General features: G+C 41.7%; 1 protein-coding gene across 1 annotated transcript in view; it reads right to left on the reverse strand.

The window, feature by feature from the left end:
* Positions 1 to 26,592, reverse strand: part of CFAP61 (cilia and flagella associated protein 61) — a gene marked incomplete at its 3' end in the record, with an annotated part of 235,177 nt that overhangs the window by 57,428 nt on the left and 151,157 nt on the right. The window contains exons 21-22 of the mRNA XM_079783836.1: positions 24,179 to 24,353; positions 7,378 to 7,670 (exon numbers count right to left, since the gene is read on the reverse strand). Coding sequence (XP_079639962.1) covers positions 7,378 to 7,670; positions 24,179 to 24,353 — 468 coding nt within the window. The remainder of the gene's footprint in view (positions 1 to 7,377; positions 7,671 to 24,178; positions 24,354 to 26,592) is intronic.

The following is a 26,592-nucleotide window of genomic DNA, read 5'->3' on the forward strand; positions in this document are numbered from 1 at the left end:
GTTATTTCTTTACCCTAAATCCTTCCTTTGTTTCACTGTGCCCAGCTTTAATAAATGTACTCTCAAAATCACCTGGATTCATACTGTGAAATCTTTCCTACATGAAGTCAAGAACTCACACACTACACTGAGGTAGACCCATTCTGGGCCCGGAGCCTCATCGGGTAACAGTAGTAGCTTATTTCAAACTAGAGGCCCTTTGCACAAAATTCACACATGGGAGGGGAGAAGGGGGTCCCCACAGCCTGGTCTGCACCCTTGGGGGATGTCTGACTGCCTCGGGGGATGGGTATCAGGCCTAAACTGGCAGTTGGACATCCTTCTTGCAATCCAGGACACTGCATGGACCAGTGACCATACTTTTCATAAAGGCGAAAGGCATCTTGCTGTTGTATGGGCAGCTACATTGTTTTGCCCTGATTATAAGAAGTAGTACATAATATGACCCTTCTGAGGCAGTAGTACCATTTTCCCCATCTTATGGGTGGAAAAACTGAAGCAGAGAGAAGTTAATAATTGGTTTTGTCACACAGTTATAAGTGTCAGAATCAGGGCTGACCACAAAATGTGCAAGTCAGAATCCATGCATGTCATTGCTGCATCATCCTGTTTTTCAGTGTTAGAGTAGCCTTGCCAGGTTTTAATTTTTAAATCTAAGAGACTGTTCCCAATATATAGGGTAGGGTCCCTAGGCCTGGCCAGTGATCAGGGCTGATCTGTGGGGCAACTGGCGGGTGGGGCAATTGGGGGGCCCCCCGCTGGCACCCGCTTTGGCTGGCGGCTTGGCACTGCCCGCTGGCTGGCCCCGCTCCCCAATCGCCAATGCCAGTTGCCTCCCCCTGGTGGTCAGTGCACATCATAGTGACCGGTCATTCTGCTGTTGGGTTTATTTGCATATTCGGGTTTATTATATAGGATGCTAAAAAGCTACAGCTGTATAGTTGCTGCCATATTGGACAACACAAATATTAACCATTTCCATCATCAAAGAAAGCTCTATTGGACAGTGCCAGACTCAGGTCCATCATCTCAGTAAAGCCTTTTATTCTCACTCAGGGAGCCAAAAGGATCTTTCTCCTTTTCTCTGTGTCAGTTCACTCAGCTATTTAACCCTATCCCAGTTACTCCCATCTCAGGCAGCTTATTTCTTTTGAATCTCTAAAATTCTTCCTGTTTTATAACTCTTACTCAATGACCGAAGAAAAACATTTTTCTCTGAGTCTGTCTCTGATTCTGAATCTTTCTGTCTCCTCACTCCTCTTTTCTCTCTCCTATACTCTTTTCCCATCTGTATAAAAATAGATTTCCCATTCATATAAAAATATAGAAGTGTAGCTGGGGTTTCAGTGGAGCTAAAATCATAGTCAGTGTCTAGAGTTTCCTTTCCATGTTGGAGCAGAGTCCAGCCCAGCATCAGGCTGGCATAGTTTGTGTTCCCTGTTGCAGTCCACCAGTCCATTGCATGTGGGATCTGCAGGGCCACATGGCTATGGAGGAAACACAGGTGAATGAATGCAAGGAAGCAGGAACAACAGAGTCCCAGGAGTTAAAAGTCAAGAGCACCAGAGAGAGAACTCTTTTGTTTAGGAGATTCTGTATTCTCAAATTTTCATGGGTTTGTAGTAGCCACACCCATTATGGCCAATGATTTTTGTTTCCAGGTAAGACTGATGGGCAAGTATTTTCCCTATGTTACTCCAACTTTACTGGGTATGTGCCTATTTTCCCTTTGTTGGATCCCTTCTCCCAGTGTTTTGCAGGGAATAGGATGGTGGTTCCCCAGGGAGTGCAAAGTGGCAGCTTCCTGGTGAAGCTGCCCAAATGACACACCTATAATGTCTGGCTTCCCCCTTTGCTTATTTCCTATTATTAATAATTAGCTAATTATAACAGTATCAGTCTTATTTCTCTCCTTATAATTCACATGACTTTTACTTCTTTTGCATCCTTAATCATGCTGACTAGGACCTCCAGTACAAGGGTATCCTTGTCTTGTTTCTTATATGAAGGAGAGAGTATTCAGTCTACATTATTAAGTATGACACTGGCTGTGGGATTTTTTGTATAAGCTTTTTATTGGGTTGAGATACCTCCCATATACTTAGAGTATGGTGAATGTTTTTCTCACAAAAGGTACTGGATTTTGTCAAACACCATATCTGTATCTACTTAGATGACCACATGCACATGTTTTTATCTTTTATTATAGTAATTATAGTAATACTAGAGGCCTGGTGGACAAAATTTGTGCACTCGGGGGGTGGTCCCTCAGCCTGGCCTGTGGCCTCTCGCAGTCTGGGAGTGCTTGGAGGGGTGTCCGATTGCCATGGAGGCAGGAGAGGCTCCTGCCACTGCCGCTGCACTAGCCAGCCGTGAGTCTGGCTTCTGGCTGAGCAGCGCTCCCCCTATGGGAGCACACTGACCACCAGGGGGAAGCTCCTGCATTGAGCGTCTGCCCCCTGATGATCAGTGTGCCTCATAGTGACCAGTCGTTCTGCCATTCAGTCGATTTGCATATTAGCCTTTTATTATATAAGATGGTGTATTGCATTGATTGATTTTTTTAGATGTTAAAATCAACCTTCCCTTCTTGCAAAAACTTAAGCCTTAAACAGAATTCCTCTAGTGAATAGCCTATTTGTAAGAAGAGCTGTTTGCCTGAGGTCATGGGGAAAATGTAGCTAGAATTAAGATAGAGTCAGAGAGGGCAAGCATTTCACTCTGTTACATGAACACTACTTTTGCTATATTCATGAGTTTTGGTTATGTTTAGTTTTTGTTTTAATTCATCTCAAAGAATTTTCTAATTTCCCTTTTTATTTCTTTATTTCAACCCACTGTTCTTTAGAATTGTATTAATTTCTATATCTTTGCGGATGTCCCAAATATCCTTTTTTATTATCTAAATAAATTGTATTATCTTCAGAACAAAAATATAGAAAGCCATTTGATTTGAATTACAATCCTACATAATAAAAAGGCAATATGCAAATTGCATCACTCCGCTACGCCCATGATTGGGCCGGCTGGAGGCGCGGGGGGCGGGACTCAGGGTGGCCGATTGGCTGGCGGTAGGAGCGGGGGGCGGGGACTCGCGAGTCCCTGACTCCCGCTCCTCCCACCGGCCATTAGGCCAACGCTGCAGAAGGACCCGTGGGGCCGGTGGAAGACGCTGGTGGTGGCCGATTGCGTGGCTGCTGGCAGCAGTTTTCCGCCAGCACCAGTTTTCCTCTGGCCACCCGCCGATCGGAGCACCTCCCGGATCGGAGTTCCTCTCGGGGTAGCCGATCGCGCTGGCGGGAGGCGCTCTGATTGGCGGGTGGCCAGAGGAAAACTGGTGCTGGCGGAAAACTGCTGCTGGCAGCCAGGTGAAAGTCTATTGCACGAAACTTCGTGCAACAGGTTTCTAGTTATATATAAAAAACAGCAGCATAAACCTCTTGAGCCTTCAAAAATGTTCAAAGTCCCCTCACTATCTCCACAAAAGTTCTTCTACCTAAACAGTTCTTTTCCTAATTAAACCTACTTTTTGTTAAATAGCACATTTGATCTACTAATTCTTGTTTTCCTTAGTTTTTAAAAAATTACTAGTATTGCAATAGTATTACTTTATACTGTTTTGGTGTAGGCATTCGCAATTTGGCTACCTTTGAGGTTTCATAGGAGTGTGTGGACTTGATGGAAAAGCAAATCTAACAATGTTCATGGAAACATGTGCTTGAAGTTACAGCTCTCTCAAATACAATTCATGTGCTCCTGCAATGCCAACTGAATACTGCATATTGGATAAAACATGAAGTAAAAACATCTGGTCACACTGATGTTGTTCCAAGTAAGTATTTAACTATACTTATATTTATAATTCAGATTAGGAAGAGCAAAACTCCCTGTTAGCAAATCAAGAGTCACCAATCTGATAAACCTCATTCAATATGCATTCTGACAAACATTTCTTTTTAACAAAATGTACCTCAATTTAAACTAAAAAAAAACAAACAAACCAGTTCACTCCTTTCTCCCACCTCCACTCCCTGCTTCTTGCAACCACTAATCTGTTCACTGTATCAATAAGATTGCTGTATTTTTCAAGATTCTACATATAAGAAAGATCATACTGTATTTGTCTTTCTCTGTCTGACTTACTTCACTTAGCATAATGCTCTCAAGTTCCTTTCATGTTGTCCTAACTGGCAAGGTTTCATTCTTTTTATGGCTGAATAATATTCCATTTTGTGTGTGTATCATGATTTCTTTATCATTCATCCACTTAGGTTGTTTCTATATCTTGGCTACTGCTAATAATGCTACAATAAATGTGGGATGCATATATCTTTTCAAATTAGTGTTTTCATTTTCTTTAGACAAATACACAGAACTAAATTTGCTGGATCATAGGGTAGTTCTATTTTAGTTTTTAAGGAGCCTCCATACAGTTTTCCATGGTGGCTGCTCCAATTTACATTCCCACCAACAGTGCATAAAAGTCCCTTTCTCCACATCCTCACCAAAACTTTTTATTTCTTGTCTTTTTTATAATAATCATTCTAATAAGTGTGAAGTGATATCCCATTGTGATTTTGATTTGCATTTCCCTGATAATTAGTGATATTGAGCATCTCTTGATGTGCCTGTTGGCCACCTATATGCCTTCTTTGGAAAAATGCCTACTCAGATATTCTGCCTATTTTAAAATGAAATTGCTTGGAGGTTTTTTTGCTATTGAGTTACATGAGTTCATTATCTACTTCGGATATTAGCTCATCAGACATAAAATTTGCAGTTATTTTCTTCCATTAAGTGGGTTGCTATTTCACTTTTTTTATGGTTTCCTTTGCTATGAAGAAACTTTTTAGTTTGATGTAATCCCACTTGTCTATTTTTGCTGTCAGATTAAAAAAAATGATTGCCAAGACCTAAGCTAAGGTCTGGCCAGCATGGCTCAGTGGTTGAGTGTTGACCTATGAACCGATAGTCCACGGTTCGATTTCCAGTCAGAGCATATGCCTGGGTTGTGGACTCGATTCCCAGTGTGGGGCATGCAGAAGGCAGCCAATCAATGATTCTCTCTCATCATTGATATTTCTATCTCTCTCTCCTTCTCCCTTCCTCTCTGAAATCAATAAAAAACATTTTTTACAAAGACCTAAGCTAAGGAAATTGTGACCTTTGTTTTCTTTTAGTAGTTTTATGATTTCAGGTCTTATGTTCAAGTTTTTAATCCATTTTGAGTTAATTTTTGTGTGTGGTGTAAGACAGTGGTCCAATTTCATTCTTTTGCACATGGCCATTCAATTTTCCCAGCACCATTTATTGAAGAGACTATACTTTCCCCATTATATATACTTGGCTTCTTTGTCATAAATTAATTGATTACCCATGTGTAGGCTTATTTCTGGGCTCTCTATTCTGATCTATGTCTCTGTGTTTATGCAAATACCATACTGTTTTAATTACTATAGCTTTGTAATATAGTTTGAAATCAGAGAGTGGGATGCTTCCAGCTTTCTTCTTCCTTCTCAAGATTGCTTTGGCTATTCAGTGTCTTTTATGGTTCTATACGAATTTTAGTATTGTTTGTTCTATTTCTGTGAAAAATACCATTGGAATTTTAAAAAATATATTTTATTGATTTTTTTACAGAGAGGGAGAGGGATAGAGAGTTAGAAACATCGCCTCCTGTACTCCTCCTCCCACCCTCCCTACCCCCCCCCCCCCAGGGATGCGCCCGCAACCAAGGTACATGCCCTTGACTGGAATCAAACCTGGGACTCTTCAGTCCACAGGCCGACGCTCTATCCACTGAACCGAACCAGTTAGGGCAATACCATTGGAATTTTGACAGAGATTGTATTTAATCTGTATAGTGCTTTGGGTAGCATGGACATTTTAACAATATTAAATCATTCAATCCATGAGCATGAAATAGCTTTCCATTTATTTGTGTCTTATTCAATTTTTTTCATTGTCTTATAGTTTTCAATATACAGGTCTTTCACCTCGTTGGTTAAATTTATTCCTAGTTATTTTACTCTTTTTCATACAATTGTAAATGGGGTTGTTCTAATTTCTCTTTGTGATAGTTTGTTATTAGTGTAAATAAATGAAACAGATTTTTATGTATTCATTTTGTATCCTGCAACTTTACTGCATTTGTTTATTAGTTCTAACAGTTTTTTAGATAGAGTCTATAGGGTTTTCTATACATAATATCATGTCATCTGCAAACAGTGATATTTTGCTTCTTCCTTTCCAATTCGGAAACATTTTTTTTCTCTCTTGCCTAAGTAGAGGCCCAGTGCATGAAATTCGTGCATGGGGGGCGGGGGTGGTGTGTGTGTCCCACAGCCCAGCCTGTACCCTCTCCAATCTGGGACCCCTTGAGGGATGTCCGACTGCCCGTTTAGGCCCAACTACCCTCCCCTGCAGGCCTGGTCTGCCCTAACTATCCCCTCTTCTCCCTGCTGGTTTCTGTAATCTCCTGAACTGGCAACTCTGAGGATACAGGTTGCAAGTTGAGCCATTACACTCCCCGCCCCCTCCTCAAAAAAAAGGCACTCTATATATCTCCTATGTCTCTATTCCATGGAGAAAGACTCACTAGTGGTATTTCCAGAATCTTAAGAGGTTAACAGCAGCATAGACTTAAGGGCCCTGCTGATCTGGGTTGGTCTCCCTGCACACTACCTACTTGGAGCCACGATGTTCTCATCTGTAAAATGGGATGCTTCCCTTTACAGAGCTGTTGTGCGGAGGTGACAGAATGCACTGCAAGCATTCAGCACTGTGCCTGGGACATGGCAAGCTCTCAATGTTGGCACTCTTCAAATCGTTGACATTCCTTCCATGAAGAGGCAAGGTCTAATTCCCTCCCCTTGAGTATAATAAGGGTCAGCCTTAGTGAGGGGCCTAGTGACTACAATGCAGGTGCAGTGATGCCACTTGGCTTCCGAGGTTGGGGCAGGAAAGGTGATCTCTCTCTCTCTCTCTCTCTCTCTCTCTCTCTCTCTCTCTCTCTCTTTCCAGATGCTCTTAGAACCAAGTCACCATAGTAAGAGGAAACCCAGTCACATGAAGTGGCCATTGGTAAGTGCTCTGGTCAAAACTGTAACTTAAGCTCATCTAGCAGCAACAGCCAGACATGAGTGAACATACCTCCTAGATGATTCCAGCCTCACCCATGGTCTGACCAACCACATGAGAGACCTCCAGTGAGAACTGCCCAGCTGAGCCCCCAGGACCACTAAGTTTGTTACTCAGCAATAGATAAACTGAACAATTAGAAAGCAACCCCCCAAATCGTGACTGTAAATTCACCATCCACCATCTTTCAGACCTCAAGTCTGGAGGCAGCGAGGGAGGTTCCCTGGACCTACTTACGGAGCACGGAAGTTTGAAAGGCTTGGTGGGCGTGGTGAAGCTGGCGCTGCTAATAGGGTCTGGGTCTTCGCCATCGTTCCACTGAGCCAGGAGCGCATCCTGGTGAATGGTAACCCCAGCTGCTTGCAGCGCGTCTTCCACTGCGCTTTCCAGCGAATAGTTGTTGATGCAGGTGATGTTGGAAGTGGGCGGGGGCTGCACCAGGTGGATGTTGGAGCCCCTCACGCCAAGGTGTAAGAGCATCTCTAGTGTGGTGTAAATGTCGATTGTATCGCCATAGACAATGACATTTCCTGGAAAAAGGGGGGGCAGATGCTAAGATATACCGTTAAAAAACACACAACCTTATTAGTCAAATGCTAATAATGCCGAATTGCTCCCTGCTACCCTCTCCATTTTCAGCTGCTGGAAGCCAGTGGTGTTACCTAGCAACGGCGACCAAGATAATTTAGTAAAAAATTGGCACAAAACATCCCACAAAGTAGTCAAGTACTTTTAACTCAGAAGTAGGACATTCATTTATGTTCCTATGATTTGAAAGTTGAAATTATGCTAAATGAAACTGTCTAGAATAACAACCTTTTATCTTGTTTTGTTCCCTCTTTGTCACTTATTAAGGGGAAAATTACTAAAGTTTTCAATATATACAAGTTCTTCCTAAGATGAAAAGGACAATGGTAAAAAAAAAATCATGTACATGATGGTACGAATATTTTATATTTAAATGTTGAAACTTGTTGATTTTGAAGAAATTTTTTTCTTTCTTTTTTTTTTTGAGAACTAAAGACTAAAATATTCTGCTTTTCAATGGATGATTTTTATAAAGATTCAAATTCTGATTTTTAGAATTTACTGTGCCAAGACCCAGCAAAAGTGACCAAAGGGTATTGTTTTGGTAAGTGAAAAGAAAATCATAACTTTGGAAGATTTCCCTTGTGTAAGAACATTATGATGGTAACAGTTTATACTGTTTATTTATATCTCCTTAAGAATACTACGAAAGCAATTTTATATGCTATCCTACTAATCTCATCAGTTGTAAGATCAAAGATACTATTAAATGAGTGAAATATATTTATGCTACTTACATGCTATTTTTGACATTGAATTGGCTTTTTTTTTTTTTACCTTTTCACTAAGAAAGAAACTGCTATAGACTCAGTTTTCAGGCAAGCTGTAACAATTTACCCAAAATGATAGATTCATTGAATCAAACCCTCCCCCCCTTTACAAAATGATATGAAAAAGAATTTTACGAAGCAAAATAAATGGCAAGTGCATTTATTCAATTAGGTTGACTAAATTATGCAAAAAAATTATTTCCATCCAAAATTGAAATAAAGGTGTAATGGCTTGTCTAATTTGCTTAGAAAAAAAGGAACTAGAATAACTTTCAGATGACTTCTCTGAGGATAACAGCATTAAGAAAGTTCTCCCAGACTCCCTGTTGTTCAAATTTGGAACAGCAAGAGGGCACTGAAGCCAGAGGCAGGGTCCTTCCTTCTTGCCTTCACTAGGAGGCTCCAATTTTGTGGCTAGTCCCTCTTCCATTCCCTCTTCTAATGCAACATTCACCGGTGAGCTGCATTTTCCTTGGCTGAAAGTGCCAGTGTTTTGCTGAAATTACTGAGGCTCCCACCTGCTGTGAAACATGAATCCGGTGTCTGGCACAATGAAGAGTCAGCCTGCCACGAAAGCCAAAACTTGAACCTCAAACTGTCAAATGTTTGAGGTCTTATGTCCTTTTAAAACATGCATGCCAAAACAACGTTCATTTTCAGTGAAATGAATTTAAGTGTTTAGGCCCTAAATAACTCGGAGTTTAATATTTTCCCAATCTCCTTCATGTTACCTTTTAGTAACTGTACTGTGAGATGAGCTTTTTCATTATAGACTCATGGAAGCCCAGGCAATGCATTGTTGCTGGGGTTTAGAAAGCTGTACTGTCTGCCTACAGATTGTAGGCAGCTGGAGAGGATGATACTTTTCAATTCAAAAGGTAATACATTTTATAAAACCTCTAATGTTTAAGTTAGATGTACATTTATAGCCTAACTTCTAAATATTTTGTCTCACATTAAGTTTAATTTAAAACAATCCCCACTCCAAATATGAGACTTTGATTATCATAACAGTCAGCTATTGTCACAATAATGCTGCATAACAAACTATCCCCAGAACTCAATGTCAAATAACAACAAGCTGTTGTAGGTTGGCTCACACATCTGTGGGCTGGCTGATGTCAGCTGATCTGGCTCAAATTTATGGCTGGGATCAGGTGTGCACCATGTCTTTCACCTTCAATGGACAGACAGATACCTGAGGCACATTCTGTTTATGGAGAAATGCAGGAGTACAAGAGGGCAGGGGCAACTGCTCAAGCACTTTTCAAGCCTCCCCTTACATTACATCCTCTAACGTTCTATTTATCAAAGTGAGTCACACGGCCGTGCCCATGGTCAAGGAGGCCACAAGTACACTCTGCCTGAAGTAGGAAAGGGAAGGTGTGGACAATAGTCCAAACCATCAGTCATATTGAGCGTATATTAAATAAACTAGAGTCCTGGTGCACAAAATTCATGCACTGAAGGGGTGTTCCTCAGTCCAGCTTGCACCCTCTCCAATCTGGGACCCCTCGGGGGATGTCTGACTGCCGGTTTAGGCCCGATCTCTGTGGGGCCTAAACCAGCAGTCAAACATCACTCTCACAATCTGGGACTGCTGGCTCCTAACTGCTTGCCTGCATGCCTGCCTGATTGCCCCTAACCGTTTCTGCCTGTCAGCCTGATCACTCCCTAACTGCTCCCCTGACAGCCTGATTGACGCCTAACTGCTCCCCTGCTGGCCCAATTGCCTCCAACTGCCCTCCCTTGCAGGCCTGTTCACCACCAACTGCCCTCCCCTGCTCACCTGTTTGCCCCCAACTGCCCTCCCCTGCCGGCCATCAGTGGTGGCCATCTTGTGGCAAGCCATCTTGTGATGACATGGGGTGGCCATCTTGTGACAACATGAGGGTGGCCATATTGTGATGACATGGGGGCAGCCATTTGTGATGGCATGAGGACGTGAGGGACACCTAGGCTTTTATTAGCATAGATGCCTGTATGATCTAATTAAAATTTTTTTTTCATTTAAACGTGTTTATATGCTTACTTATATTTCTCTTACCAGGTGTACCAGTTAATAATGTGGATTTTGTAATCAAAGAAAACACAATAATTTCAAGAGAAACATCAAAAGTGCTGTATTCAAAGTAATGTCCATCACTAGCTACATATTTCCCCCATCTTTTGGTTAATTTGTGGATACTGTCCCAATAAAACTTTTCTTGTTTTGAGGCAAACCATTCAGAGACCCAATTTTCCACTTCTTTGTATGTTTCGAAGTGCTGCACAGAAAGTACACGTGCCATCAATCGGAACAAGTGGTAATCTAAGGAGCAAGGTCTAGGAATACAGCGGGTGGGTTAATACTTCCCAGGCAAGATCTTTTATCGTGTCTTTAACTGGTTTTGAAGTGTGTGATGGTGCGTTATCATGAAGCAAAATTACCTTGTCGTGTCTTCTGGCACATTCTGGTCGTTTCACAATCAAAGTGTGGTTCAAATAGATTATTTGTTGCTGGTATCGATCAGTATTAACAGTTTCACCTGGTTTTAGAAGCTCATAATATACCACACCTTCTTGATCCCATCAAATGCAGAGCATTGTCTTCTTTCTGAAGCGATTTGGCCTTGTAGTCAATGTTGACGGTTGACCTGGATCAACCCATGATTCTGTGTGTTTGGGATTCTCAAAATAAATCCACTTTTCATCACCAGTCACAATTCAATGCAAGAAAAGACTTTCTTTCGTGCCGATGAAGAAACATTTTACTGATGACTTTTCGGTTTTCCATTTGTCTTTCGTTCAGTTGATGTGGCATCCATTTTTTTTTTTAATATTTTTTAAAATATATTTTATTGATTTTTTACAGAGAGGAAGAGAGAGGGATAAAGAGTTAGAAACATCGATGAGAGAGAAACATCGATCAGCTGCTGGCATCCATTTTTCTTCCTTTAAAATCTTTCCCATTGCTTTTAAATGCTTAGAAATATAAATAAGCATATAATCTTTCCCACTGCTTGATCAGAAATTGTTGGCTGAGCAATGTTTAATCTTTCTGCAAGTTGTTTTTGAGTTTGACACACATCTTCATCCAATAATGCTTGTAATTGTTGGTCTTCAAACTTTTTCGGTTGACCTGGACGTTCTTTGTCTTTCGCATCGAAATCATCACTTTTAAAGCATTTAAACCAGCATTTACAAATATCTTGAGATGGAGCATGTTCACCATAAGCTTCCTGAAGTATATGATAACTTTCAGCAGCACTTTTCTTCAAAATAAAGTAATGAATTAAAACTTCCCGCAAATGCTCTTTTTTGGCACAAAATTTGACATTTTTAAGCGTAAAAATATCTATGATGTTAACCCCTTCAGAAAATTTGACATATGAAGTTTTGAAGATTGTTGTCAATACAACAAAATAGCATACATATCAAATCACATATATATATCAACATATGTGTAACTCCATCTATTGAAAAAAATCCGCATTATTAACCGGTACTGTCCCAATAAAACTTTTCTTGTTTTGAGGCAAACCATTCAGAGACCCAATTTTCCACTTCTTTGTATGTTTTGAAGTGCTGCACAGAAAGTACATGTATACCTGGTATTCCCTATAAAATATTAGAATCTCATTGTAATTTGTTACTAAATAAAAACATGTCATATCCCTCCACAAGTATAACAAGACCCTATGTAACAAAAGCAGCCCATTACTCTTTGCCATTGATCTCTTGCCTTTTAAATTTTCCCATTCTCTGGGGGATTATTTTTTTCCATTATCTTTGTGTAGTTGTGAGTTCTTTCTACATCACTTTTACTTTGTAAAGAATTTTTAGATTCCTGTTTATCTCATAACTGCTACATACCAGGCACAGAGCACAGCACTTTTATACACAATCCATTATAATTATTATTACTAGTATTATCATCACCATCAATAACAATATTTAAAGCTGTTAACAATAATATTGTTATTTTTTAAAATTTACCTTTATTGTTGAACCTATTACAGATGTGCCCTTTTCCCCCCCGATCCCTCCTCCCTGCCTTCCCAGGCCTTCACCACACTATTGTCTGTGTCCAAAGGCTATGCATATCTATAATAATAAAAGTGTATTATGCTAATAAGACCGGACAGCCAAACGACCTTCCGGATGTCATTCCAGATGTCCTTCCGGATAAAGCTGCGGTGGTGGGGGCTGAGGCAGAGGCGGTTAGGGGTGTTGAGGCAGGCAGGCAAGTGGTTAGGGGCAATGAGGCAGGCAGGTGAGCAGTTAGGGATGATGAGGCAGGCAGGCGAGTGGTTAGGGGTGATGAGGCAGGAAGGTGAGCAGTTAGGGGTGATCAGGCAGGCAGGCAGAGTGTTTAGGGACAATCAGGCAGGCAGGCGATCGGTTAGGGGTGATGAGGCAGGTAGGCAGAGTGGTTAGAGGCGGTCAGGCAGGCACACAGGTGAGCGGTTAGGAGCCAGCAGTCCTGGATTATGAGAGGAATGTCCGACTGCCAGTTTAGGCCCAATCCCGCAGGGGTCGGGATGGGCCTAAACTGGCAGTCGGACATCCCCTGAGGGATCCCAGATTGCGAGAGGGTGCAGGCCAGGCTGAGGGACCCCTCTTCCGTGCATGAATTTCTTGCACCAGGACTCTAGTCTATATATATAAAAGCCTAAGCGACCATTACTACCAGACAACTGGACAATTGGATGACCAGCCAGTAGCTATGATGCGCATCGACCACCAGGGCACAAACACTCAATGCAAGAGCTGCCCCTTGGTAGTCAGTGTGCTCCCACAGCCAACCTCCCATGGCTGGCCAACCTCCCATGGTCCCTCGCCCTGGCCAGCCAACCTCCTGCGGTCCCTGCCCCCGGCCGGCCAACCTCCCATGGTCCCTCCTCCTGGCTGGTTGGCTCCAAGGGCCCTGATTGGGACTGGGTGAGACAGCCCCCATCGGCCCCAATCGCCAGCCAGGCCAAGGGACCCCACCCGTGCGTGAATTTGTGCACCGGGCCTCCAGTATGCATATAAGTTCCCCTGTTCATCTCTCCCGACCCCTGCCTTCCCTCTGAGATTCATCAGTCTGAATAACATTGTTATTGTTAACTCAGATGCACATAATTAATTTTTCATATGAAAATATAAGCATGGAGAGAATTCTTATAAAACAACCAAAATCTAGTAGACAAAGATTTTGATTATTCACTTTTTGCATTTTGGAACAAATAAACCTAGGCATAGGAATATGATTACTTCTATTTATTGGAGTAATTTTACTAGTATGGATGGGGTAGACGTAGCATTTTTTTTAAAACCTTTAAAAAAAAATCCTCACCAGTGGATATTTGGAGGGACTTTACTCACATAATTAGGATATATACTACATTATATATGTGTAGGATATATACTACACTATATATATATATATATTCTTTTGAAGTTTTATGCATATACGGAAGAAATATAGTGGGAAAGCTGAGGATTTACCCTGAATGTGAGTTTTATGCTAAAAAAATCTGGTCACCGTCTTCTTTGCTGCTCAGTTTATTTAATAGCTAGGAAACCAGTTTTGCATTTGATCTGATAGGTGACAGAGATAAAAATGGTGGGCTGCCCTACTTTGAAATAGCAAATGATAACTGATGATTAGAACACTCTTGGTGAATTTTCAATAAAGGATAATGGAATATAACTGTGGCAGTTTTGTGAAAGGCCAATCTTTGTTCCTCCTTTTAGGGAATAAATTATGCATCACTAAGATTACAGATCTGAAACAGGAAGCAGAGGGCAAGGGAGGCACCAATAAAAAGACGACGGTGTGAAAGCTCCTCAGATTAAAGTTGGCAAGAAGGAGCGCTGGGTCACTCTCTCCCTGCTAACCTGCAGCAGCCTTTGAGAAGAAATGTGCAAGGATGCTTCCAAGAGAAAAGAGGGGCTTCCCTGTCAACAGCCCAGCTCGGGGAAAGGAGAGGGAAGGTAATGATTCGTATCACTCTATTAGAAAAAAGCACTAAGGCTTGCTATTTAAAATGTTGGCATAAAGGTAAAGGTGACCTTTTTGCTTTTTGATACATACTCTTTGAAGGTATAAATGAATACACTAGCAACTCTGATTGTGACCACCAGAATAAAGCAATCACACTTTTAACATTTCCACTACCATAATGCACCCCAGATTTAGGAGACAATTTGTCTTAATTGGGGGGTGGGGAATAAAGAGGGGGTTTTCAGTTTTATTACCCTGGTTCTCAGAGGAGGTAAGTAACAGTTTCAGGAGCTCAAAGCTCACTAATATTTAAAGTTAACATGGCTTTACAGAAATAAAATGCTAAAGTGATCCCCCTATTAAGTTAAAAAAATAAAACATAGTGTTAATATTTTTAGTCACAGATTTGCCCTAAGAGTAATAGAACAACCTTTTAAACAAATTATTTTCAGTAGGTGCTAAAAAGGCATTTTATTATTTTGAAATGACTGCTTTAATTTTAACCACCTGGAGAATACCAGGCTTTGCTGCCATTTCATCACCATGCTCCATACATCATGACTTGAAAAGAAGAAAAGGGAAGGCTGTCCGGATCTGGTCCTCTGGCCATGGAATCACATCCCAACAGTTTAAGGATAGCCCTGGCTGGGTAGCTCAGTTGGTTAGAGCCTCTGTCCCAACATACCAAGGTTGTGGGTTTGGTCCTCGGTCAGGACACAGACAAGAAGAAATGAATGTGTTAATAAGTGGAACAACAAATTGATGTCTCTGTGTTTGTCTCTCTCTCTCTCTCCCCTCCTCCTCTCTTTCTCTAAAAAATAAATAAATAAATAAGTTATTCAAGCTTTATGCACACTGATATAAATATGAAATTTTCTTCACAGTTATTACATTTTTAAGGCTAGATAAAAGGCCCCTTTTCCACTTCAAAAGGGACACAGAGTTATTATATACAACCTCATTCATCCTCAGAACAGGCATGTGAGGTAAGTTTTCTTATGTTCTCAAGAAAGCATTGATAGATTAAGTAACCAGTTTCATGTCACACAGCAAGTAGATGGTTCAGCAGGTCTTAGACCTGCCAAGTCCTATTTCAGAATTGGTGCTGACACCACTATACTATATTAGCAGATGGATATGTAATATATGTTAATTATATTAACATATATTACATATATAAGAATTCATGTATGGATATCACTGGTATTTTATCTATATAACTAACTTTACCAAATAACTAGATAATGAAAGAATTTTAAATAGATATTATAGAATATTCATAAATTGTGAAATAAACACTCACTTAAAAAACATATCATGGTCCAGTCAAGATGGTGGCATAGATAAATGAGGAACTTACATCTTCCCACATCCATATCAAAATTACAACTAAACAATAAAACAAGCATCATTCAGAACCACCTGAAATTTACCTGAATGCAAGTCCTACAACTAGGGATTTAAAGAAGAAGCCACTTTGAGATTGGTAGGAGGGGCAGAGACGTAGAACAGGCTGTTCCTACACTCACATGTTGTGGATAAAAATTGGGAAGGATATCTTGGCTGTGGTGGTCCCCCTCACCAAGGAGTCCAGCCCCACAACAGCCCCCAAGCCCAGGGTTCTAGAGCTGGGAAGAGAAGTTCTCATAACTTCTGGCTGTAAAAACCACTGGGGATGTGGCTAAAACGGGAGGGCTGCTGGAGTCCCAGACAGTTTCTCTTGAGAGCCTGCACACGGACTTACTCTGACTCACTCTTTCTGAACTCCAGCACTGGGGCAGCAGCTCAAAAGGCACCAGGGACATACAGGGAGGAACAGTAGTGTCTGGCATCAGTGTGAGAGCTGGGTGTGGGCAGCCTTCTCCCAGACAGAAGTGCTGGCAGAGGCTACTGTTCCTTTGATGAGCTCTCTCCACACAGCGCTGACAAGGGGGCACCATATCTGAGTCTCTATCAACCTGGCTATCACTGTTTGCTCCAACCTGGTAATTCTCTGAGACCCTCTCCCACCCAACTTGTGGGCCCACCCAAGCTGTTTACAGTATCTTTTCCATATATAAATGGCCTGTCTTGGCTCATGCTCAGCCTTTCCTAAAATCTCTCAAACAAGCAGCATTTGGCCTCTGCATACCCCATACCTCTCACTAAGTGACCCCAGGCCTGGCACTAGCAGCAGCTGGCTGTGGTTTGCACTTGGCCTCTCCTAGGCACTTCCAAGCCCAGCACAAGTGACAGCCACCTGCAAACTTCCTGGTAGCTCATGCCAAGTGGCCCCGAGCAGAAGATAGGGGGTGGCTGATCTTGGTCTGCACCTCCAGGGAGGCCCAGAGCCAGCAAACCTGGTGAACAACTTCAGACCATGTCAAAGCAGCACCCAACCACCTCCACAAGCCACACACTGAAGGGGTGAACTCAATGGGCATCAGAGCCCTGCTGAAGTTATTCCTGCTCTGTGTAGAGGGCTGGTGCAGAGCTGATCCTCCACAGTGGCTCAGGTGAATAGAGAGGCTGTGCCACTGGACCCTACAAGACACCTACTACATTAGGCTACTCTATCAAGCCCAGAAGATGTAGCACCTCTACCTAACACATAGAAACAAACACAGGAAGGCTGCCAAAATGATGAGACAAAGAAACACTTCCTAAATAAAAGAAGAGAACTCCAGAAAAAGAGCTAAACAAAACAGAGGTAAGCAATCTATAAGATGCAGGTTTAAAAACACTGGTTATAAGACTGCTCAATGAACTTAATGAGAACTTCAATAACATTAAAAAATGACACAGAAACCTCAAAAGGAACCAGTCAGAAATGAAGGATACACTAACTGAAATAAAAAATAATTTACAGGGAATAAACAGTACAGTAGAGGAAGCCAAGAATCAAATCAGTGACTTGAAATATAAGGAAGCAAAAAAACACACAATCAGAACAGCAAAAATAAAAAGAATTTTTTAAAAAAATGAAGATATTAAGGAGCCTCTGGGACAACTTTAAGTGTACTAACATTCATGCAAGTTGGGGTGCTGTAAGAAGGGAGAGAGCAAGAAATTGAAAACCTATTTGAAAATATAATGACAGAAAACTTCCCTAACTTAGTAAAGGAAACAGACATACAAGTCCAGGAAGCACAACATCCCAAACAAGATGAACCCAAGGAGGCCCACACTAAGCCACATCATAATTAAAATGCAAAGAGTTAAAGACAAAGAGAGAATCTTAAAAGCAGCAAGAGAAAAGCAGTTAGTTGCCTACAAGGGAGCACCCATATGACTGTCAGATGATTTCTCAACAGAAACTTCACAGGCCAGAAGGGATTGGCAGGAAATATTCAAAGTGATAGAAAGCAAGGACTTACAACCAAGATTACCCAGCAAAGCTATCATAATCAAAGGGCAGATAAAGAGCTTCCTAGACAAAAAAAAAAAAAAAAAAAAAAAAAAAAAAAAGCTTAGGGAATTCATTGCTACCAAAACAGTATCACATGAAATGTTAAAGGGTCTTCTTTAAAAAAGATTTTTAAAAAATAAAAAATATGAACATTAAAATGCCAACAAATACATATCTCTCAACAATTTGAGTCTAAAAAATAAATTAAGAAGCAGAACAGAAACAGACTCAGATACAGGGCACGTTTTGATGGTTGCCAGATGGAAAGGGGATGCAGGGAATGGGTGAAAAGGTGAAGGGATTAAGAAGTACAAATTAGTTGTTACAGAATAGTCATGGGGATATAAATTACAGCATAGAAAATATAGTCAATAATCCTCTCTAATAAAATGGTAATATGCAAATTAACCATCACTCCGCTACATAAGCCATGCCCACCAGCCAAGCCATGCCCACCAGCCAATCAGGGCGAGTATGCAAATTAACCCCAATCCAAGATGGCTACAGCCACAGTGAGCAAGGTTTCCCAGGTAACAGAGGAAGCCAAGCTTTCTGATAGCCGTTGCAGGCCTAAGCCTCCACTCAAGCTACAAAGTTTCAATTATAGAAGGTAAACAAATTCAAACAAATGGCGGCAGAATGGAGCTTGAGAGAGCAGGCCAGGGTTGCTGGCGGCAACAGGGGAAGCAAAGCTTTCCGCACACCCTGGCTGGGCTCACCCGCTTAAGGCTACAAAGTTTCAATTGTAGAAGGTGAATTAACTGCCACAGAAATGGCTGCCGGAGCCCCAGGCTTGGCTCCGCTCCAGGCTACAAAGTTTCAATTGTAGAAGGAAAATAAATTCCAGATACCAGGGCCTCCCCTTGGGTTGCCAGGGGGCGTGGCCGGCCTGCAAACCACCACAGGCCCCTCGCTCAGGCCGCCCCACACCCCAAGGGAACCCCCACCCTTATCTGTGACCCCCTTCAGGGCAAACCAGCTGGCCCCCACCTGTGCACCAGGCCTCTATCCTATCTCATAAAAGAGTAATATACAGATTGATCATCACTGCAACACACAATATAGCTGCCCCCATGTGGACACAAGATGGCCACCACAAGATGGCCAGCAGGAGAGGACAGTTGGGAGGCACCCGGCCTGCAAGGGAGGGCAGTTGAGAGGGACCAGGCCTGCAAGGGAGGGCAGTTGAGAGGGACCAGGCTTGCAATGGAGAGCAGTTGGAGGTGATCAACCCTGCAGGAGAGGGCAGTTAGGGGTGACCAGGCTGGCAGAGGAGGGAAGTTGGGGGCAAACAGGCTGGCAGGGGAGCAGTTAAGCATCAACCAGGCTGGCAGCGGAGTGGTTAGGGGGTGATCAGGCTGGCAGGCAGAAGCGGTTAGGGGCAATCAGGAAGGCAGGCAGGCAAGCAGTTGGGAGCCAGCAGTCCTGGATTGTGAGAGGGATGTCCGACTGCCTGTTTAGGCCCGATCCCATCAGGATCGGGCCTAAACGGGCAGTCGGACATCCCTCCAGCAGTCCCAGATTGGAGAGGGTACAGGCTGGGCTGAGGGACAACCCCCTGCCGTGCACGAATTTCGTGCACCGGGCTTCTAGTATTTTAATAACTATGTATGGTGTCAGATGGGTATTAGATTTATGAGGATGATTACTTGATAAGTTATATAAATATTTAATCACTGGAGTGTACATCTGAAACTAATATAATAGTGTATGTCAACTATAATTGAAAAATAAAAAAATGATTTAAATAAAAACAAACATATTATGTTCAGGAATAGACCAGAGAATGCTTTTTTATTTTTTTATAAGTCAAAGCATAAGATTTCTATAACCCAAACATGACCTGTTCCATTTTGCTCTGCCAAATAAAAAGGGAAGAATATATTAGATATAACATTAAAAGGGCTTTGTTCAGTGATTCATGCACTGGAATTTTAATGTTATACTTTTCCTACAAACATGCTTTTAATAAGGCAGTACACTGTATTTAGCTAAAGATGAAAATAACTGATCCATTTTGTGCCATTAAAGCAATTATTTTAACTTTACTTTTATTCTACTTTTCATTTTCATGGAAAGTACAGAGGTATTAACAGATAAATTTCAATTAGTTGCAATTAATGCGGTAAGCTGTTATAATGTACTAAAGGCTCGATGCATGACATTCATGCAAGAGTAGGCCTTCCTTCCCCCAGCTGCCGGCACCAGCTTCCCTCTGGCACCCGGGACCCAGGCTTCCCTCCAACCGCCGGCAGGCACCCGGGACCTGGGCTTCCTTCACAGCCCCAGCTTTGTCCAGAAGGTCATCCGGTCTAATTAGCATATTATGCTTTTATTATTATAGATTAGGTTGCTGAGTTCTATCTGAACACCCCCCACATCCCTGACTCTCCACGGCTGAGCCCTCCAGGTTTGGTTTTGTTTGCAGTTGAAAGCAGCATTTGAACCCATGACATCAGCCATTCTCTGGATGCTGGAGCAGTTCTATAGGTTAGAATATTTGACATCTGTAAACCCATCCAACTCTAGAGCCCAGAAAACCACTTCCTTCACATTGGACTAACTCCATCACAGAACCACGGTTTCTCCGCTGGAAGCAGAGGAGGGAGTGATAAAACAGCTACTAGGAGGAGAGTGGTGTGTTAGGGTGGTATCTGTGTAGTTTCAATGAACAGAAATTCAGAGGAGAGCCAGCCTCCTCCTAGCAACCCTCCATTGTTTCTGCTCCCCAGCATCCACCTCTCCTCCTAAAACAACCCTTCCACTGATCTCCGCAAACAAGCCCCTTTCTTCAAGTCCCTGTGCTTCAGCAACGTAAGGCCTGGCATTTTCCAGGATTCTGGGTGCGATTCCTGGATGGATATCTCATTACAGCCGATGAGATACAAGAGATATTTTCCCTCAGACTCTTATGGGAAGAGCCCTATCCTCAGCAACTTCCCATCAACACCACCCTGAACAACTGAGAAGAGAAAATTAGCCCTGAAGAAGAAAAAGCTAACTCTCATGATAAATGTCCACATTCTTCCTGGGTTTATTAAGGCGACATGAAAAGGAAGCAAGAACTGGCAGGTGGAGGGATGGTAATGAATACAGAACACAGCTAGACTTCCAGTTTCTAGCTTCAAATACCATCATCCCATGACTGACTTGGAATGCACAGCCACCCCATTTCCAACTCGCTATTGTGGCTTCAGCTCATTCTTATTGATCACTCTCTCTCTCTGCTGGATGGATGCTACAAACAGAAGGTGCATCTTCCAAAGTTGCTGTTTTGTGCACTGACTTACCCCTTCACTAGTTCCCCAACCCCTAAAAAGTAGCCAGTTAAACCTGCACTTGGCTGGACCCTGCGATCCTCCACTCACTCCTTCACCTTCATCTCCCTCTGTTGCCCTTCAAGAATCTTGCCCTTCAAGTTGTTGGGCCATTGTCTTTTGTACACAAATAAAAATCCCCCACTTCTCTCTATTGGCTCTTCCCGCCCTTCTTTATGGCTGAGCTCAAAACCTCTTTTCTCAGGAAACCTTGTCGAACTTCACAGTCTCCAGGGCTATCATCAAGGCCAGGTGCCTCTCCACGACCAGACTGGCACCTGCTGTGCCCAGATCCCCATCTTTTGTGCAGAGACTGTGTCCTGGGCTGTGCTGTCACCAGGACAGCAGGAGCTGAGACTTCCATTCTGGGGAAACTTCGGTGTAGCCATAACTACATCACATGCGGTAGTAGTAATAGTAATGCTAATAACAGCCTATGTTATTGAACTCTCACTATGTTTGAAACGCTATTCTGAGTTGGACATGTTATGTCTTATTTATCTCATTTATCTCACAACAACCCATATGAGGAACATATTATCTAGAATGGGACTAATTAAATTCAAGTCTGAATATGACTCTAATTATGGAAAAGCTACACAGAGAAAGAGCTCCCTTAAGGCAGGAGGTTAACAGTTTCCTTTCTAACTTTTCTCATGTGGGAAGTGATTTGAAAAGGGCCATTGCACAGAGTTGAATTAACTTGGTCAGGCCAGATATCTCAGATGCCTCCCAGATCTTGGGGCCAGCATCTAAGCAATAAGAGCACCTACCTGGGAGGTGCTTTGGAATGTCATAAAACATTAGACCTGGGGGGAAAAATAGCCTACATTTAAGACAAAAAAACCCCTAATGTTTACATCCTTCTTATCCAGGCTGTTTGGTGGACAAAAGCAGGCACTCAGAGGGGTTTTATGCAGTGGTTGATTGGAGACATATTTAAATCTTACAAAAACATTTCTCTTAGGTGGCACCAGAGTATCACCATTTGTAACAATTAGTCAGCAGAATAGCACTGATGATCTTTGCCCATCTAAGAACCAAGAGGACAAAAAAGAAGGCATCCGAAGGAGAGCACAGTGATTTGGGATTTCTAAAGTCTCTGCCACATACAGTCAACCTTAAAAACTCGCATTGCCAGTTTCAAAGCCCTCTTTCTTGTTAAAGTATTCCTTAGTCCTAATAGGTCAAACAGCCAACGGTTTGAAGTTAAAACCCTGCATGATAATAGGATTAGACACGCTCCCAAGACGTGTTTTTACGTTTTCTGGGAGTTTAAGGTACATTTTGACATCTGGACTTGATGAAATGGTAATGCTTTGTCACAAACTGTGTGGATAAAAGCAGACTTCTGCAAACTATGTCTTATCACCTATTTTTGTAAATAAAGTTTTATTGGAACACAGCCATGCCCATTCATTGACATATTGGTTATGCTGCTTTCTTGCTACAATGGCAGAGTTGAGTCATTGGGACAGAGAGCATATGGCCTGCATAGTCCAAAATATCTACAATCTGGCCCTTATAATAATAAAAGTCAGCTGACCCCCAGATTAGAGAATTTTCTAGGTCTAAGTAGGTTATCGGGCAGTGATTAAAGAATGACTAAAATGTTGAAACAGGTTTAAACACATTCAAATGCAAAACTGTAAATAATACAAAATATGACAATACTTTAACAAGTTTTAAGCCTGGTCCCCAGTATATATCTATATATTCTAACTCTTCCCAAAGGTTCCAGGCCCAGCTGGTTTTACAGGTGATTTCTGTTCAACTTTTAGGTTACAAGAAATATGTCAGGCCCCAGGAAAATATGAAAAACTTCCCAAAAAACATTTTGTGGGGCTAGTATACACTTGATTCCAAAAACTTAGCAAGTAAAGCCTAAAAGAGAAAAACTACAGGCCAATCTCACTTATGAATTTAGGTGCAAATAGCCTATAAAGTATTAGCGCATTGAATCCCGCAATGTACTGATCTCATCTGATACTTATTTTTTATTTTTAATGTAATAAACTAATAATTTTTTAATGTAGTAAATGCAGTAACTTGACAAAATTCAACAAGTACCTAAATCTCCCACCAAAAATCAGAAGAAACTAGATTTAATGTAGCAATTATATTAACGAATATAATTATATTTAAATATATATTAAATACATTTATATATTACATTTTACATATTGCTCCCCACATTCTGGGCATTCAGTGATTTTTAGATCCCTGAACTGAATCCAAGGTCTGGGTTAGAATCTCAACTCTCCTTGGGTGGTTTTATAACCCGACCAAGTCAATAGCCCTGCCGGCGCTTTTGGTAAGAGAAAGGGGCTGCACTGTGTTCTCCAGGGTTCAATAAAGGACAAATAGGTAACCAGCCCTGTTCTAGTTGTTTTATCAGTCAAACAATTTTAATTTAATCCAAGCAATAGAGAGGATGACGCTTGAACAGACACTTTTTGAGTGGCAGAGGCATTTGTACAAATGCTTCGTGCTCTCATTTTGATTCAAAAAGTGGCATGCAGCTTGAGGTTGTGTGTTTGTGGGAAGGCCTGGGCGGCAACGCCAGGCAAGAGAACAATGGCTGGTGAAAGGAAGAAAAGAGCCGTTCAGACGCAGACCCTCCCTTTTCTTCCCCGATCTTTTCAGCTTCACAAAAGGAGACATATTTTCCATATAATTGCTAAACATGTTTGCTTATTAAATTATTCTTTAATTAGTTAATGATTTTAGCCATGCTTTGCTCTTTGGATATTCATTTTGTATAATAAAATAATTATAGATAATTAAACTATCTCAAGCCTTTTTCTTTCCCCCAGCAAACACGCTGGGGATCCAAAAATGACAACAAGTTGTAAATTAATCTGGAAAACAAAGCATGACAGATGAATGATTTGGTTGGAATTAATTAGGCATTAATTAAATACTGGAACTAGATGAAGAATTGGATTCATTATTAAAGAAACAACACTGTTCTGAAAAGATGTGCAGTTACCAACATCCTCACCTTCTGTGATGATGGAGTTGTTTCTTATCCAAATCTGGGCCTTCAAGCAGTCCTCTTCATCATTGAGAGTGAAATGATTACGAGGAACTTGACCAGTGTATCTCTGCTTACTACTGTCTGGAATGTCTCTGTTTGTCATGTGTTGATCAATATCAGCCCCTGTAGGGCATGGGACCTGAGGTATGTTACAGAGAAATGCTTATTTCAGTGGTAACAGATGAAGCACTGATATAGTACTAAATCAATCAATCAATCAATCAATCAATCAATCATAGCAATGTCTGGTATAGCCAGGCCTTTTTCTGTCCCCAGATACAATTCTTGTAATTGAAACAAGCTAATTCTCAGAAGGAGTTGCTCTGATTATATGATGCTGTGTAACAAATTATTCCAAAAGTCAATGGTGTAAAAACGCTTACAGATTCTGAAGGTCAGTAATTCAGACAGGGCGGGGGCGGGGGGGGGGGGCAGTTTTCTATGTGAACAATGTCAGAGGCCTCAGTGGGAAGACTTGAAGGCTGGGCACTGAAATCATTTGGAGATAAGCTCTCGCAATCCTTTTTCTTTCTTCTAGAAAACTTGCTGGGTATCCAAAAATGACAAAAACGTCTAGCAGTTGATATTGGCTGTGGGTTGGGATCTTAGCTGGGGTTGTTGGCTGGAACATCCACACGTGGCCTCTCCATGTGGTCTGGGCTTCCTCACAGCATGGTGGCTGGGTTACCAGGGCAAGTGCCCCGAGAGAAAAAACCAGTCCGGAGAGCTCTGTGTTCTTTTCTAATCTCATCTTGGAATTCTAGTGGTGTCCCTTCCACCATATTCTATTCATGGAGGTCATTATATTCTAGACGCCTGCCCAGGGTCAAGAGGAGGAAACCTAAAACCCACCTCTTCCTGCAGGGGCAGTGAAGCGATGGGAAAACACGTGGAACTGGATTGGTGTGGCCATTTTTGGTGAGAACAATCTGCACAGAAGCAAGTATATCAGGGGTTGAAATCCAAGTGCATATGGGCTCCAGGCAGAAAAGAAAATGAGGAAAGTGGGCTACTGTTTACTTATGGAAACTGTAGGATCATTCTTCACTTTGTTAGATAGTTTCTCTCTCTCATCCCCATCTCCATCTCTCTCAACACTGAGCCCGCTCAGTATAACTTCTATTCTCACTTTAGACACAGTGTAAAAACGGACACTGTAAGGAAAGCAACAGTAAAAACACAGTAAAGGATGATGCTGACACTTGACCTCAGTGTCAAGGACTCTGTGGCAAACTGAAGGGCTCTGGTCAGAGTTCGGCCATGACTCAACTCCATCCAGTTGTTACCAGGATAGAGTGTGGATTCAGTATGGCCAGATGTGATTTCTCAAGAAATGCTAGGTACTTTTATTTTCCCAAGGACTCTTGGTGTATTATTATTATTATTATTATTATTATTATTATTTCAGTTCAAATTAAAATAAAACAAACACCACTGTGAATGCCAAGTAAAATAGCACAGTGGAGTGAGTTTGGCCAGTGGGCCAAACTTTTACCTCTCCAATTTCCATTTGGCAGCCAGGTGATTATGTGGATGATAACGAGGCCAACACTGTGAGCAAGATTTACAGGTAACTTGATGCCTCTGCTAGAAGACCTGCACTAGCTGCCTGACATTTTCGTGGTACAAGGCCTCAGGGTGGTGAGGCAGGGGTGGCACTCAGCCACGCTGGGCAAAAAGCTCACTTGTAGTAGAGGTGAATGTGGGTGCAGAGGAAGTTCTGGTCTCTTGAAAAGTGCCTTGTTGTACGGGGTAGATGTGAATGCTGGCTGGTGCTTGAACAGATGACCTTTAGGGACGTTTTTGGTTATATTCTTCCTCAACAGAAATGGTAAAGCCATGGTACATTACTGTGATGTATTTAATTCCATTGCAAACTGGATTAGCTAATTTTTTAAAAATCAAATTTTTAAAGCTGGATGTCCTCTCTCCATGAAGAAGTTGCAGTAGCATTTTATTTAGTAAAAAGAAAACTCAACTGAAATTGTGGAGGTAAAATTATCATATTAGCAATATGATTTGTTTAATCATGTCATACTAGAATTTTGGCATTACTGTATTCATAGTTACTATAAAAGCAGTCCACTGAGGGCTTTGGTGGATGGCTCAAGGTGCACAATATTGAATACTGTGCTTTGGAGGTTTGAAATCTCATCAGAATGACAATAAGTGTTGTAGTATAAAAGAAAATGAAATTTGGGAAACATTATGCCTGTTTAGGAAGTCATGCTTTAACAAATCAGGAAAAGTCCTTGGCAGAAAATGGCAGGGCTAAAGAACAAATTGAGAGCTAGTCAAGTTATAAAACTATCAATGGTTATTGTTTCAAATAGTGGGTGTATGGTTTAAGAAACAAGGAAGAGAAGGGAAAAGAAGAA

The sequence above is a fragment of the Cnephaeus nilssonii genome (assembly GCF_951640355.1).
Source record: "Cnephaeus nilssonii genome assembly, chromosome: 11".
Lineage (NCBI taxonomy): Eukaryota > Metazoa > Chordata > Mammalia > Chiroptera > Vespertilionidae > Cnephaeus > Cnephaeus nilssonii.